The sequence below is a fragment of the Balaenoptera borealis genome, assembly GCF_965194805.1.
Source record: "Balaenoptera borealis genome assembly, chromosome: 7".
NCBI classification, from domain to species: domain Eukaryota; kingdom Metazoa; phylum Chordata; class Mammalia; order Artiodactyla; family Balaenopteridae; genus Balaenoptera; species Balaenoptera borealis.
This window is the reverse complement of record NC_138864.1, coordinates 72,826,626-72,843,241: the sequence shown is the minus strand read 5'-3', so window position 1 is coordinate 72,843,241 and position 16,616 is coordinate 72,826,626. Positions and strand designations below refer to the sequence as shown.

General features: G+C 36.4%; 1 protein-coding gene across 3 annotated transcripts in view; it reads left to right on the top strand.

The window, feature by feature from the left end:
• The window catches only part of VPS50 (VPS50 subunit of EARP/GARPII complex), a 128,873-nt gene extending 112,735 nt beyond the window's left edge, over positions 1–16,138 (top strand). For 2 of the 3 annotated variants that reach the window (XM_082398262.1, XM_082398261.1), the window contains 6 exons: positions 4,571–4,719; positions 5,765–5,861; positions 7,220–7,378; positions 10,683–10,804; positions 12,697–12,886; positions 15,413–16,138. In XM_082398262.1, the coding sequence (XP_082254388.1) occupies positions 4,571–4,719; positions 5,765–5,861; positions 7,220–7,378; positions 10,683–10,804; positions 12,697–12,886; positions 15,413–15,532 (837 nt within the window). In that variant the 3' untranslated portion in view covers positions 15,533–16,138. Of the gene's footprint in view, positions 1–4,570; positions 4,720–5,764; positions 5,862–7,219; positions 7,379–10,682; positions 10,805–12,696; positions 12,887–15,412 lie in introns of those variants that run through there. The other variant, XR_014246423.1, reaches the window with a different exon arrangement.
• The last annotated feature ends 478 nt before the right edge of the window (positions 16,139–16,616 follow it).

Below are 16,616 nucleotides of genomic sequence, written 5' to 3'. Positions count from 1 at the left end.
TGATCTTTGTTTTCAGAGTCAAGGCTCCTTGTTTGACACAGCCATCTATTTCTTCTTTTTTCTTTCTTTTTTTTTTTTTGGTCTTTGTTGTGTAAAATCCATCATTGGCTTTCAGTCCCATTGGCAGTTATCTGTTTTGATTTTGCTTCTCCTTGTTTGATACTTAGTATACCCTTGACCTGAAGATCGTGTTTTCCAGATCTTAGTCCACAGCTGAAGTTTTTCTTGTTTCTGGCTGAATGCCTCAAGATAGGTGGGCTGAAATATACCACTAGAATCATTCACTCTAGCATTTCTCTGCCAGCTCTGCTAGTTACTAGCTTATGATTGTCAAACCACAGTTCCAGATCTGACCCTTAAGCTGTGGATTTAATGCTGCCATACAGTGTGTAATGAAATAGCATGACCCAGTAAACAATGGGACCAAACTAGCTGTTATTTAAGACAAGCTGTCACCCATCTAACGATAACAATGTATCTGTAGCATCTGTCAGACAAGTTCTTTGTTCATTGGATAAGTTTTTTCCTGAATTGGTGTAATAGTCAATTTTAGAAATGCGTTTTTTAAAACCAGCTACACACCCCTCCCCAGTAAATTGATAGATGTGCCTGTTTTTTTCTTTGCCACCTTGTCTTTTAAAAATATCTTTTTTTAAAGACCTTATTCTTAGCATCTCTTAAATCAAAGACTGCACCTTGGATTAGAAGACTGTGTGAGCCGTTGTTCCTCTGTCAGTTTGTAAGGAGCACTGACCTTTGACAGAGCCTCTCCACAGTCCCCACTCCTCTGATGGATAAGACTCTACAACAATACAGTAGAAGTTTTTCTGAAAATTTCCAATGTTTTACATGTTAAGTTATTACGCATACTGATAAGCATCGTTTTATTATTTTAAAAAATATATTTGTCATTTACTAGACCTTGATCTCAGGTTTTCATAAGCTGGTATATAAATTTTCTTCACTTCATTAATTTGCATCTACATTGGCAGAGAACATTAATTGGTTTCTTGCTATTCAATACATTCTTTGTCTATTAAAATAATTTATAACCTAATCTGGAACCACTGGATGGAGGTAGTATTTTTCCTTATATTTCTCCCATGTGTTAGTTAAAACTTTAATAAGCACTTTTTTGGTAATTTTACTTTCTCCATATATATCTTCTAAGTTTTGCTTCTCTTTAAGCTGTAAAAGGCAAAATGGAATCATTATGTTCTTTAAAATGCCACCTGAAATTGTTTATCATATAAGTTCACTGTAAACTAAGAAAATTTGTTTGACACATCAAATAAAAGTCTAAGAAAAATTGTCTAATAGTGCACAAGCAGGAAAGGAAGCTGGTGTAGGTGGTAATGGTACCAGAAATGTGAATTTTTAGTTATCTACCTGGTGATGCTAAACTGTTTAAGACCTGTGGCCAACTTTGAATCTTTGATAATAAAAATGTATTTTAAATTGATCCAGAAAAGTCCATAAATATTAATTTTCTTTGTGTTAGTTAGTACATTACTGGCAGGAAAGGCTAAAAATATAACTTTCACTGTGAGAGTAAAAATTGATTAAGGTTTCATTTTGTTAAAGTCTTCAAAGAGTTGTATATCCTTTCCTTACTATACTGGTATAAGCTGAAACATGGATCCTGTTTAGGAGCTTTTCCATTTAAGCATGCAATAAGCACATACCATTTATTTATGTCAGCTTGACATTTTGGGACTTTCTTGCTCTCTTCAAGTGTATTTCCCTAAATGGATCTGTTTTGAAGGTAGACACATTAAAATTTGTTGATGGATTATAAGAGGAGTGTGACACTGAGAAGAGTCAAGGATGGCACCTAACTTCTGGAGAATGGAGGTGCCATTAATGGGGATGGATAAGACTTTTAGGAGGACACATTTGAAGAGGACATCAAGAGTTCAGTTTCACATATGTTAAATGCGCTAGAGGTGAGAAGAGGGGTCAGGGCAAGTATATAAATTTTGAGCTGTTGGCATGTGGATGGCATTTAAAACTGTGAGAGCGGATGGAATCATGTAGGGAGTAGAATGTAAGTCAGAGAAGTCTCAGGACTGAACCCTGGGGCACTCCAGTGTTTAAAGGTCAGGGGGAATATTCAGAGATGGATATTCAGAGTTGGCTATTGGATTTGGCCATAAGGAGGCCAGTGGGGACCTTGCTTACTCTTTCTTTGGAGTGAAGCAGACAAAAACCTGGTTGGAATGGGCTTGAAAGAGGATAATAGGAGAGGAAGAGAAAATTCTTATCATCATCTGCATCAATGAAACTAACAGAGGGCCTGCTAATGTCAACAGGCATGCCAAGGACTTAAGGTACAAAGAGGGTGAAATTGGTCCCTACCCCGCAAGAACTCACAATGGGGTAGGAGAGTTAGAAAACAACAACTGATAAAGTATGCTGTATGCCACATACAGGTATATGTATAGGCAATATTAACACAAGTAACATAGTTATTTTTCTTGGGAGACTGAGAAAGTTATAGAAAGGAGGTGAGGGGCTTCCCTGGTGGCGCAGTGGTTGGGAATCTGCCTGCCGGTTCAGGGGACATGGGTTCGGGCCCTGGTCTGGGAGGATCCCACATGCCGCGGAGCAGCTGGGCCCGTGAGCCACAATTACTGAGCCTGCGCGTCTGGAGCCTGTGCTCTGCAGCAGGAGAGGCCGCAGTGGTGAGAGGCCCGCGCACTGCGATGAAGGGTGGCCCCCGCTTGCCACAGCTAGAGAGGGCCCTCTCACAGAAGCGAGGACCCAACACAGCCATAAATAAATAAATAAATAAAATTAAAAAAAAAAAAAAAGGAGGTGAATATGAATTCGTACTTAAAAAATGAGGTAAGAGCCAGGCAGGCAAGGAGAAGAGAGCTGGTAAGACAGGAGTGTCAGTAGGATGGGTGTAGTAAGCAGTCCAGTGTGACTAGACCTTAGGGGTGTAGAGATTATCTTGAAATGAGACTGGAAAGGTAGCTGTTTGTAAAGGAGTAATATCGTGGCAACAAGTTTAGGCTCTTTTTCTGTAAGGAAGGGATCGTCAGTTGAGACTTTTAAATTACGGAGTGGTATGATCACATCTCCATTTTAGAAAGATCACCTAGGTATTACTGAAGTAATGACATGAGGAAGAAACAAACGAGAGGTGTCTGTTTAGGCATGATGGAGGTGCAAAGGAAGAGGGGGTGGTCAAGAATGATTCTAAGGTTCTTCACTTGGACAGTCTGGTAGATGGTGATTAAATAGCCCCCCAGAGACTTCCTTGGTGGTCCAGTGGTTAAGATTCCACACTCCCAATGCAGGGGGCCTGGGTTCGATCCCTGGTCAGGGAACTAGATCCCACATGCCGCAACAAAGATCGCGTGTGCTGCAACTAAGACCTGGCACAGCCAAATAAATAAATAAATCTTAAAAATAATAATAATAAAAAAAGTATTAAATAAATAGCCACCAGAATTAAATTAAATAGCACAGGCACCCAATTGGTACCAAACCATATGTAATTTTGTGATTTGTGTGTTTTTTTTTTTTTTTTTTTTTTTGGCAGTAGTGGGGTGATTATTTTCCTTTTTAGTAGAAGGAAATAAATAGTGGAGCTGTGACATTGATTAACTTGCATAGTTCCCTTATCCTGATTCTCCTTAGAGAAAACACAGTTGTTCCCAAAATAACTTTTAAATGCTAATTGAGTAATTAGAGATTGAAGAGAGACAATACCTTTAGTAGAATATAGGATATAAAAAAGAACTAAACAAGAATAAAACAATTTTCTAACTTGAAAGGTTTTATAATGTATTATTTCCATTTTGCAAAATTTATAAACCTGTTATACTCCCAGAGTCCTATGCATTTGATGTCTCTTTTATTTGTAAGGAAAATGTTAGAGATTTGTGATTATGTAATTGATTTAAAAAGTAATCTAGATTTACATTTTGTACACTTTTAGATTTGTTTGTATTCAATTTTTGCGCTGTAATTTTCTTTGAGGATCTTTTAAGGCTCAGCCCACTCTGCTCTTTGGACATCCCTTTCTTTTATTTCCATTTACCGTCTTCCTTCAGGTCAGTAATCTATCCCTAGAGATATACAATACAGTTGCTTCTGTTTCAGTTTAGAACTACATTTTAGTCCTGCCTTCTTGGGATTATACCAGAGTTACCTTGATTAAGGTTTAGGTGTGAAATGGTTAATCACACCATAATTTTGGATTTTACCAGCCTGGTCCTGGAGAGGCAGTCTGTTCTTCCTCGTTTACAAGTTCTTGAAGGGCATCTCACTATTGTCTCTGTGAAATATTTGTCGATTCATAAAGATTCCTTGTGTTGGCCAATTTTAGGTCATGCACAGCTAATAGCATAGGGAGTTGGATCATTTTCAGTTAGTATAAAAAGGAAAGTTCTAGTAGTTAGAAAATATAAACGGAGGAAAAAAAGAACTGAAACTAAGTGTAATTAATGTATGCCTGAGAGCATTTTAATTATAGCTCCAGTTTTGTAAAATCACATGGGTTATTGCTATTAGATTTGCTATTTCAGGCTGTGTGTGTATATGTATGTTATATTTTCAGGAAGTTTCAGCTGATCCTACTGCCACGCTCACAGCAGCAGAAGAGAGAAAGGAGAAGGTACCGAGCCCTCACCTCAGTCACCTAGTGGTTTTGACATTTGGGGATACATTGTATGGGTTGGCGGAAAGAGTGGTAGCCACAGAATCCTTGTAAGTTGTTAAAATCAGTTGCTTTGCCATTAAATATTTAAGAAAGATTATAAAAGTAAGCACTGTATTCTAGCTGTGTGCATTTCCCACTTCTAAATATTCCTTAAAGTACTCAATATTTCTGAGAAGTATATCCTAAAATAGATTACCAATCAGTTTTTAAAATTGCATGGTTGATTTTCAGGTGTATAAATGGAAGGAGGGTAATCTTTTAAGTTTCATTCTTTAGCAGCATGATCCTTGCTTTAAGTAAGACTTTAGAAACGCATATTATAGTATAGTACTTTATAGTTTCCCATTGAATTACGATTCTAGAGAAACTGTAGTTACATTGTCAGTTTAGTGTTAAATGTAGTCGACCCTTGACATCAGCAGGAGTGCATCCTGACCTTTATAAATCCCCAAGTTCTTTAATAAAATGAGAGCATATAACTTCTTCCATAAAATATGGTCCAGTATAATTTAAGAGTTTTTGTATATAACAAAAAGTAGTGAAAAACAGTATGACTACCAGCAGTCTTCAGCTGAATGATTCCGATTCATGCACGTGTATGTCTCGTGTATGCATGTGAAGTTCACGTCTGTGTCTCAGCCAAGTTCCACTTTATTTCCTGTTATGAATGTTTGGGTTATTTCTGAAAAGTGTCAGGTGTTAAATCTGTGAATTCATGGGTCTGTTGTGTGTAATTACATGGAAAATCCTTCTAAAAGTACTGTTGTATTCTTTCTTCAATCTTTTGTGCTATCTGTGCTCATATCTTACATGCAAAGCAGCATAACTGTACACCTTGTGGTAACCAGATTAGCTCCTTTGAAGTCATCCTTCTTTCACATCAGCTCACGTTCATTGATAACTCAGCATTAATTTTTGTGTGAATTGTAAATGAGTGTGTCAAGTGGCAATGCAAGGTAGTTCTTTAAAATGGAAAATAATTTTAATTGTTAAACTTTTGCTCAGAGATCTTAAAGATTAGTTACACAAAAAATATTGACAGGCTCTAAATACTGTATTTTGTTTACATGGTGGGTTATTTATTCCATTTAGGGTATTCTTGGCTGAACAGTTTGAGTTCCTTCAGCCACATCTGGATGCTGTGATGCCTGCAGTCAAAAAACCCTTTCTTCAGCAGTTTTATTCTCAGGTCAGACATGTCTTATATATCATTTCAACTGTGAGCAGGATAGGACTGTCACATGTTATTTAGGTTATTTTTTTTTTTTTTAACTAGTGGTCAGTCTCTCAACCTCAGGAGAGGTGGATTAGAATATTTGTTTATTCATTCATGAATTCCTGTATTAAATAAATACTTATTGAACACCTCATATAACTTTTAGTCTAGTAAGAGAAAGAGCCAATTAAAACTATATTACAATAAAGTATAGTTAAGGGAAAGAAACAGTGGCAGGGTATTTAACCTTGACTGGAGGCAGAGAGGGGGTATGGTTGGGGGGAGGTTATCTAGAACGGCTGTCTTGAGGAAGTGATGTTTCAACTGGACCAGAGGGCTTCCCTGGTGGCGCAGTGGTTGGGAGTCTGCCTGCCAATGCCGGGGACACGGGTTCGAGCCCTGGTCTGGGAAGATCGCACATGCCGCGGAGCAACTAGGCCCGTGAGCCACAACTACTGAGCCTGTGCGTCTGGAGCCTGTGCTCCGCAACGAGAGAGGCCGCGACAGTGAGAGGCCCGCGCACCGCGATGAAGGGTGGCCCCTACTCGCCGCAACTGGAGAAAGCCCTCGCACAGAAATGAAGACCCCACACAGCCAAAAATAAATAAATAAATAAATAATTTATTTAAAAAAATCTTTAAAAAAAAAAACAAAAACTGGACCAGAGAGAAAGAGGGTGAGAGGAGTATATTTCGACTAAGGTAGTGGCTTATATGAAGACCTACAGATGAGAGAACACGGTGCCTGTGAGCAGCTGAGGAAAATTCAAATTCTCAGAGCGGGGAAGAGGGCCAGTGATGAGAAAGATGGCTGGAGTGATTAAGCAGAAGTCACATGACATACAGTGCTCCCAGCCAGGAGCTGGACTTTGTTCCAAGGGTACTGGGAAGCTATTGGAGGATTTGAAAGAGGTGGTGAGTAGCATGGTCAGCTGTGTGTTTTAGAAAGCACTTTGGGGGAAGTGTGAAGAATGGACCTCAGATGGCAAACCTAGAGGCAGGAGACTGGTTTGAAGACTTTTAGACTAATGTGGGTGAGAGATGACAGGATCTTGAGGTGCAGTGTGGAAGTGGAAATGGACATGGAGAGAAGTGAAAAAATCTGTGTTTTTTAGTTGAATTGTCAGTGGCCTCAAGTTTGTTGAATATCTCAAAATTATGTTTTGAGTAAGACCCTTGCCCACGAGTTAAGTATTTTCATAATTTAAATCTCCAAGTGTTTAGTGTTTTATTTTCAGATATGATGTGTACTAGAAACAGGAACAAAATATATTTTAGAAATTTGATACTTTTAGAAAATATTTGGTTTCATTTCTGTGAAATTTATTTCAGACCGTCTCAACAGCCAGTGAACTACGCAAACCAATTTACTGGATTGTAGCTGGTAAAGCCATTGATTATGAACAGATGCTGCTCCTAATGGCTAATGTGAAATGGGATGTAAAAGAAATTATGTCACAGCACAACATATATGTAGATGCACTGTTAAAGGCAAGTATTCTGGGAAACATCTCTGTTAAAGATAATTCTACTAAGGGAATTATTCCTGTAATTGCAATAGCTCCAAAATTGTGAGATTATAGTTTGTACCACATTCTAGCATTCTTGTGATATTAAAGTCCCTGAGTTGGACTAGGATTTCTTTCCAAATTTTGTGTTCTTTTAGACCCAAGAATACTTTGTAGATTTTTTGTTTTTGCTCAGTAATATCCCATTTTGAGTTAGAGTCTGATTAGTTTGTCTTAGCTGGCTTCATATTATGTAATCTCAATGGCCATGACTGTAGTGACAAGAGGATATTTCTGTTTAATTAGAAGATATTTCTATAGTTGTGTATATTCATTAGCAAGAGACTACACCCCTGATTATTCTAAGTTTTTTTTCCAGAAATCACAATACTTTTGCAATGTGTCATGCAAACACCTTTGTGTTTAATGACTTAACATTTATAAGTTTTCTGGAAAGAATTGTGGTAATTTTTTTTCATTTATGCATCAAGAGATATTTATAAATCACCTGACATATGCCATGTACTGATCTAGGTGCTGGCAATATAGTTGTGAGTTAAGGAACTTATGTGCCATCAAGGAATTTATATGCCAGCGCAGGGACAGCAATAAAGAGATACATTAATATATAATATGTCAGGTGATGAATAGTCTGGTGAAAAATTAACCAGCAGAAGAGGGATAGAGAGTGGCAGGGTGTGGGTTGGAGAGGAATACCATTTATTTACTTATGGTCAGAGAAGGACTCTGATAAAGTGAGAATTGAGGAGAGGCCTGAGGGAAGTGAGGAAATGAACCGTGTGCACGTCTGAGGTGAGGGAAGAGCATCTGAGAAAATGAAAACAGCTTTCAGAAAAATTTTGCTTTTCATATTTGTCAGTGAAAAGAAATTGGCCCTTCTTAGCTCTTGACTTATCTCATTTACACCAACATTCTTACCTGCTTAGTCCAAGGCAGTAAATAATAGGCTGGGACACTTGAGAACCAGTAAACAAAGCCAGAGATCAAAATAGAGATAGCAGCTGAATTCAGCTTGTGTGCCAGCTCCCAGTGACATATGGCACCTTTCTGGAGGGCTGGATTGAGGACTCTGGGGCTGTCCCCAGACTCAAGGAACTAAGGGTGCCAGATCAGTTAACAGTGTCTAGGTATTAGCATGAGATCTAAGCATGCTCTATAATTGCCACCCTGGAAGAACTTTGATTTCTAGATCACCTAGGAGACTTCAGCTGGAAATTTTAATTTGGAATGTAAAAGATACATGTAATTTATAAATCACACCCCTTCTTTTTTGAACAGTTCTGTTTTTGAAAAGTTGATTGTTTTTTATGACATGCTAATTATGGTACTTATGGGGATGCAAGAAAAAAGAGACTTCTGCCTTCAGTGAATATACATACTAGAAGAGGCTACTTGCTTCAGTTATTCTTAATTCCAAGAAACATTAATATTATAAGAAAGAACCAGTGTTATTTAGATTATTAACCTGAACCCAAGTTTCAGCAGTTTAAGACTTTCTCTCATAAAGAAACTTTTATGGGACTTCCCTGGTGGCGCAGTGGTTAAGAATCCGCCTGCCAATGCAGGGGACACAGGTTCGAGCCCTGGTCCGGGAAGATCCCACATGCCGCGGAGCAGCTAAGCCCATGCACAACAACTACTGAGCCTGCGCTCTAGAGCCCACGTGCCACAACTACTGAAGCCCGTGCGCCTAGAGGCTGTGCTCCGCAACAAGAGAAGCCGCTGCAATGAGAAGCCCGTGCACCGCAACAAAGAGTAGCCCCCGCTCGCCACAACTAGAGAAAGCCTGCGTGCAGCAAAGAAGACCCAACGCAGCCAAAAATAAATAAATTTATTAAAAAAAAGAAAAGAAACTTTTATGATAACTTTTGTTCTGTTACTTTTCCAAGTCCAAATCTTTAGGTAAAAGCAGTCTGTAAAAGAATCTGTCCCAAAAGAATCATAAGTAAAATGAAATAGTTTTATTATTCATTTAACAATAAGCATTCTTGAACATTGGATTTAGCAATGAGTAGAATGGCATTTCATATAGTAAGCATATAAATTTATCTTTAAAATATTAATGAAAAGTATTGAATTATGACTCTTGAAATCTAAAGCAGAGTTTACTGTAGTGAAGCATAAATACAGTAGCAAATATTGTTTTGCTAGATTCTTGAAATGAAAAAGAGGAAGAGCAATTACTTATTTACTTTGATTTTCAAAAGTAAGCTTAGTGGACTGAAGACCTACTTCTTTCTCATAAATGATTAAAAGCAGTTAACTGTCAAAAATCATTAAAAAATTGTGATTTAGGAAGCAGCCAGGGATAACACAACGATCGTGTGGTAGCTTGATTGGTGATGATCAGAGTTTTTTCCACCTGTGTGTTATTTGAACACGTGTCAGTCTTGACTTGGTACACATTGTGTAGTTTCTCTATTGAGGAAACTAAAGAAAAATATATCATTTTAAGGCTTGTTAAATTTATTTGAACTGTATTGTTGAGAACAATAAACAGCATTTACTTTTGTAAATGAACATATTTAGATGATAATAGTCGAAAGAAATCAGAAACAAATTTACTGAAGGGTGAACCATCTGCTGCTTTCATGTAGCTGTTGGAATTGTCGAAATTAGTTACATATATTTTATTTTTAGTGGAGTGGTATCACAAAAGGTACTAATAAGTAATAAAAATGTTCAGTTTTTCTATAGGTAATGAGATAATGTATATTATGGAGTTTTTTTGGTGCTAAAAATTTACAACTATTACATGACTTTTGAATCATTCAGTATGTAATAATTTATTTACTTTAAAAGAATGTTTAGGAAAGAGAATAATTTATCAGATTGCTCTTTAAGGAGTACAACTACAAATTACAAATAGTTCACTCTGAGGTGAAAGCTCATTAAAACGCTTTTTTAAAATCTGGGTTTCTTAAAGATATTTTTAAAGACATATTAGTTATTAAGCCTTTTTAATCCATACTGACAGTCATAGAAAAATTTGAGATGTAGAAACACTTGAACATTGTTTAATCAGTTAATGACACTTATTTCCTTTGAGATGAAATGTAGTGTACTCTGTATTACAACATGATTTATTCAATTTGATATACTTAAAAAAACACTTCACACTAAGTCCAAATTATCTTTGGCATTATCTCTCTTTGTTTTACTTGATTTCATTCTGAGCGTTTTAAAATCTTTTTTGCCTCTAAGATGGGAAAGCAATGTAACATTATAATGATATTCACGTATGGCCACGATTTTTGTCTTCTTAGGAATTTGAGCAGTTTAACACGAGGTTAAATGAAGTTTCTAAGAGAGTTCGGATACCCTTGGCTGTGTCTAATATACTTTGGGAACATTGTATACGTCTGGCTAATAGAACAATTGTGGAAGGGTAAGTTTTTCATGAAAGCATTATCTGATTCTTCAGTGATAAATCATAATATATGAATAACATTATATGTTATCACTAATGGATGCAGAGAATAGGTAGAGATAGTGATAAATAGTGATAAATAGCAGACAGTCTCATAGTAATTCAGGTTTGACTTTGGAATGCAATTAGAAAGGAGACCTTAAACGCCACTGTGTCACTTTTTTTCCTTGCTGGTGACTTAGACTCAGCTAGTAGAGGAGTGAGGAAAGCAGCATCTAATGGTTATCTGAAAATTAAACTAGTAATAATTATTATTACCTAATACAATTATTACAATGTTGATTATACATAGCATTCATTGAGTGCTATTTGTCATTTATTGAACCAAGCCCTTCACAGGGTTCTATCACCAAATCCCAACATAAACTCTCTTTGGTAGTATTATTCTCTCTGTTTTGTCCACAGAGAGATAGCCTAGCCTCAGAAACTCAAGGCTAAAGAGGTTAAGTAACTTGTCCAAGTTCACACAGTTTTTAAATGCAGAGAAGGCTTATGAACTCCTCATTTTCTAATGGCAAAATCAGTCCTCATAACCACTATATCACTGTTAATATTATTATATCATTGTAAACCATATTAATCTTTCATATGTTGAGTTTACAGATCAAAAGTAATTTTCCCACTTACTCAGAGACCATGCTTACTCTGCCTGTAACATCTAGAATACAAATAAGAATCAGTAATACATTTAAAATATCCCTGGGAAGCAAACTGCTATTTCAAAGACCATTCACAGTGATCTAGAATTGCACATCAGTTGAATTTTCACACTATCATTTATCTGATTTCTCGTCGGTTCTTATTTGTTATAAAAAAGAATGTGTTTGAAAGTGGAAGTGACGGTGAGAAGCTGACAACAGCCTTGGCATTTTGTATAATACACCATCCAATCTGTTAGGGTTAGGGGTTAGGTTTAGGGTTAGGGTTAGGGTTAGGGTTGAAACCAGCAGTGCTGTAAATCCCCAAATGGCTCTCCATCAACAATCATGACTGGATTGACTGTTAACAAATTTATTTAATAGTAGAAAAGTGAATCACAAATGTTATATTTGTGTATAAAACACTTCTTATTTTAAAAAAAAAAGCTTGGTCACTTTAAATAATATAAATGAGTTTTCTTGCAGATTTCCTTAGGGGAAGTACCTCATTTCCTAGTGTTGAATTCTCCACATTTTGTATGATTGAAGGAATGAGACACTGACTTATGAATAATAAAATGTACTGTTAGGGTTAACATATTTATTCTTATTACTAGTCCACCTTGGAACACAGTTTTTTAGTAGTGTGGGGTCTCAGAATAAGTCTATAAAGTGTTTTTTTAATGAAAAATATGTATGTACTTTCTATGCTTATATGTTTACATGTTTCTTAGGTTTGCTGAGTGTTTACGGGAGAGTTATTTCATTTGTTTTCTTTGCATTGAGTAGTTAAAATATTGAACAGTTTTATGAAGCTAAGATTACTTGGGAATATTCATAGCTTAGTTTTATAAATCTTGGAAGATTTATAAAACTAAGATTAACTGGAATACCAGTTAAATACCAGTTTAACATTCTTACAGATGATTATGTTAATTGAGTAGACAGAACTATGGTCTGTAGAGCAGGAAGAAACCTTAGAAGTTATTTGATCTTTTTGCTTTGCAAATGAGGAAACTGAGGCCCAGATAGGTAAAATGACTGCTTAGTGACAGGGCTGGAACACAACCCAGTCCTTGTGACTCAAGGCTCATGTGCTCTTTTTTCTCATAGAATCTCACCAAATGTGGATTAGAGAAAAGTTTAAGTACCTAAAGGTTTCTTTTTCTAACCATCCCATCATTTATGTTTTTTTATTCTTGTGTGTCTTAGATATGCCAACGTCAAGAAGTGTAGTAATGAGGGTCGTGCCTTGATGCAATTGGATTTTCAACAGTTTTTAATGAAACTTGAAAAACTAACAGATATTAGACCGATTCCAGATAAAGAATTCGTGGAAACCTATATTAAAGCCTACTATCTAACTGAGAATGACATGGAACGCTGGATCAAAGAGCATAGGGTGAGAGCTGGGAAACAGTTAATTAAGTTTTTATTCCTTATCCGTTGTGCTGTTCTTGTCTAGTATATTATATAATTCAAAATCATATGGGTGAAATAGAAACATTTGCTTTTTTAGCATGAACTAATTATGCCAGTTCTTTACCATATTCGCACTGTTTATGCAATGCCCTTTGCCTAATCAAATCCTTTTGTGACTTTGTGAACTGTAGCAGTAATTATCTGGAAAAGCAGCCAGAGTCTGAACTTTAGCTGTGTTTATCCTGCAGCTGTGTTGTCGGAGAAGGCTGAAGTTGGTTAACATCAGGACAAATTGAATATAGCAACATTGAAATGATTCACAAGCTAAAGTCTGTTATATAACTTAAACCTTCTTGTAGCCCTGAACAATGAATGGGTGATGGCCTGAACACACTGACATGTAGTAGTGGTGATTGGTATATTAATATTTAAATAGCTAAATTTAACCTCATCCTACATTAGATTTTACCTTAAGTATAGATGAGATTATTTTTCTTTTGTGTGAATATATAGGTAAGTAGAGAAAAATACTACTTATAGCAAGTGTTATTTTGGATGCTGAATTTTTTTGACACGGTTCAACTCAACATGTATCACCGGAGAATGCTCAATACAGGGAGCTTTTCGGTATGATTGTTATTATATATCATTTGTCTAGATAGGCAGTATGTGAAGACAGATTTAATGAAAATATGAGAAGTGTTAAAATTATCACCAAATCTTATTCCATCAGTAACTCTAGTGTTCACATTTATTAATACTGTAAACATCGTGGGAAAAGCTAAGTAAATTTTTATTTCATTTGACTGGGTAAGGAAGTAAGGAGTTATTTATATTTACTTTATCAGGCTCATCCTTTCTAGTTTCAACACTCTAGAAAAATGAAATGAGTTTTAGTCTGGACCATTAGCCTGAACTTTGTGTAAATGTGCCCACTGTAGGGCAGTTTCAGATCTTTGAGAGCAAAGTAGAAATGTACATGTTATTTTCAGTGATTTAATCAATACACCAGAATTGAGAAAAATGTCACCACTTTTTGTCCCATTGACCTCTGTCTTTTGAGAACCAAAATGCTAAACCAGATGCAGACGAACTGCTGATGTTGCTAGAATCCATTTAATAAAGTAAGCTGTAAACACTTTGGGGTTGGTACTGAGGAAGGGGTTTGGGGTAAAAGGACAAGTAGCTGAAGAGAAAAAGCACAGCTCGTAGAGGTCCATTACGTGATGTAAGAACGATGCCCATTTTAGGGTTTCTTCTTTTAATATAGTGGACTAAGATTTTTAGTAATTGTATTTTGGAAAAGCTTTAACTAACTGATATTTGTAACACAGTGAAATTTTCCCAGCAGCCCGGATTGTCCTGTTTTTCCGAGAACTTTCCACAATGTCTAGTGCAGTGCTTGGGTGGTACTTTCTAAATGTTGAGTGATTACTTGAGAGAATTTATGAGGTGTTTACAGGTGCTCTCAGAGATCAGATACACAAACTGAGCAGTTTGCTGAATTTTTAAGATGAACTCTTTCTCATGTTTTGAAATTGCACTGTCTTTATTGGTTAGTTACCTCCAGTGAAGGCATGTTCTTTTCTTATTAGATGATAGTACACAACTTTCCCGAGCTGAACTCTTACTGTTCATCCTCCAGAACCAAATGAAGATGTAAAACTTTCTGATGAGCTCCTATTCATGCTCATCCTAACAACTTATCTGAAATTCAGGAACTAAATTGATTTGTACAGCAAAAAAATACTTATATAGTTGACCCTTGAACAACATGGATTTGAACTGTACAGGTTCACTTCTATGCAAATCTTTTCAATAGTAAATACTATAGTACTACATGATCCTCAGTTGGTTGAATCCTCGAATATAGAGGAACCTTGGATGAGGAGGGCTAACTACAATTATGTGCAGGTTTTCCACTGCATGGAGGGTCAGCACCCCTAATCCCTGCATTGTTCAGGGGTCAACTGTAGTCTTAGTTTTACTTTCTAGCTACCAATTATAATACGAGGGTTTAAACACCAGTAAGTTTTTGTCCTTTATTACCTGATTCATCTGTTATATCTCAGAAGAGTTGTTCTGTGGTTGGAGATTTTTTTCTTTTACCTAAAATGTTTGCAAAAGGTACAGTGCTAGAAACTGCTTACTTAGTGGCATTTTAAAATTTTGAAATGTCAGTGTATTTTGATAACCTAATAACAAAGACTGTCATAGAAAGAAGCATAGTGTGTGATCTTAATTGGTATGTTATGTGCCATGTTAAAAAGATTCTAGTGCTTCCTGTTTCAAGTGTGTACTATAGATATCCTTATTCCCCACTATTACAGCTCTGTAAACAGTGTGTCTTCCATGTCTTGACTACAGTTTCCACTGCTTTACACTGAGTAGTGCTCAGTGCTCAGTAACTATCCACTGAGACCTGAGTATCTGTCTGCCTGTTTTGTGCATTGATCACATACATGTGTTTTAGTGTACTAAATTTGAATCTTCTTTTTTCGAGCAGGAGTATTCATCGAAGCAGCTGACCAATCTGGTAAATGTTTGCCTGGGATCCCATATCAATAAGAAAGCAAGACAAAAACTTCTCTCAGCTATAGATGATATAGACAGACCCAAAAGATAATGAACACAGTCCTTTTTCCTCAATGGCATTGATCTTCTCTCAACATACATGACATGAAAGCCAATTTTTCATGCACTCCTGACAACTGTCTTAAGAAAACGTTGTGCATGTTCTTTCCAACTGGAAAGTGGAAAGCATTGGAGTTTGTGTGGTGTTCTCAAATGATTTTTATATGCCCCGATTGCTTCTCTTCAATTTTTAGTTTCATTTGTTGTATTTCTTTCTTGAAATGATATTGCCTCATCATAACTATTGTTATGTGACTACAGTTATACGTTTTACTGAAGAATGTACTATAAATATATGATTAGAAAGAACAGTGGCAATACATTCGTGGGCAGTTTTGGAGAATGAATTTATGTTGGCATTTTTCTACCCTCTGAATTTGGTTCTTAATAAGCATAATATGAGAGGGTTAATGTATAGTATCTCCTAAATATGAGCACTGCATGACAGTTGAAAAGTACATGTAAGCAAAATAGTTGAAAAATCAGTTTGCTGTCTGTGTTTCTAAATGTGAAAGTTTGTGTTAGGGTTAATTTGGTTGTGAGAGTGATCATAAATGATGAAATTTAATAAATATTATACTCTAACATGATCAGCCTATGTGAGACTGCATTTTGATATTTTTCCACAGCAGGCAGATTTCATGAAACTATAATGGGAGTTTTTTAGTGTGTTCTAATTTTAATGGTCTTGTATCCTGAAACCAGTGGTGAAAAGTAATTTCATTGGGTAAACCTCTTCAGTGCCTGAGTAGCATGCAGAATGGTGATGGTAGGATTTCCTTCCTTCCTCCCTTCCTTCCTTCCTTCCTCCCTTCCTCCCTTCCTTCCTTCCTCCCTTCCTCCCTCCCTCCCCTTTTAAATAATGGGATATTTTTCCCTGTAAGCTTTACTCTCTTTGAATTTAACTTTTTCTCTTAGAACAGCAAAACCAGGCTTAGCTGACTCAGGGAAAGAATTGCCAGTTAGTCAGTCAAGCATAAGTACAGGGTCATATGTTCACCATTCTTAAATATCTGCTTTGTATCACAGATACAATGTGAGTTTAGCCAGTGATAAACTTCGGAACTCAATTAGTC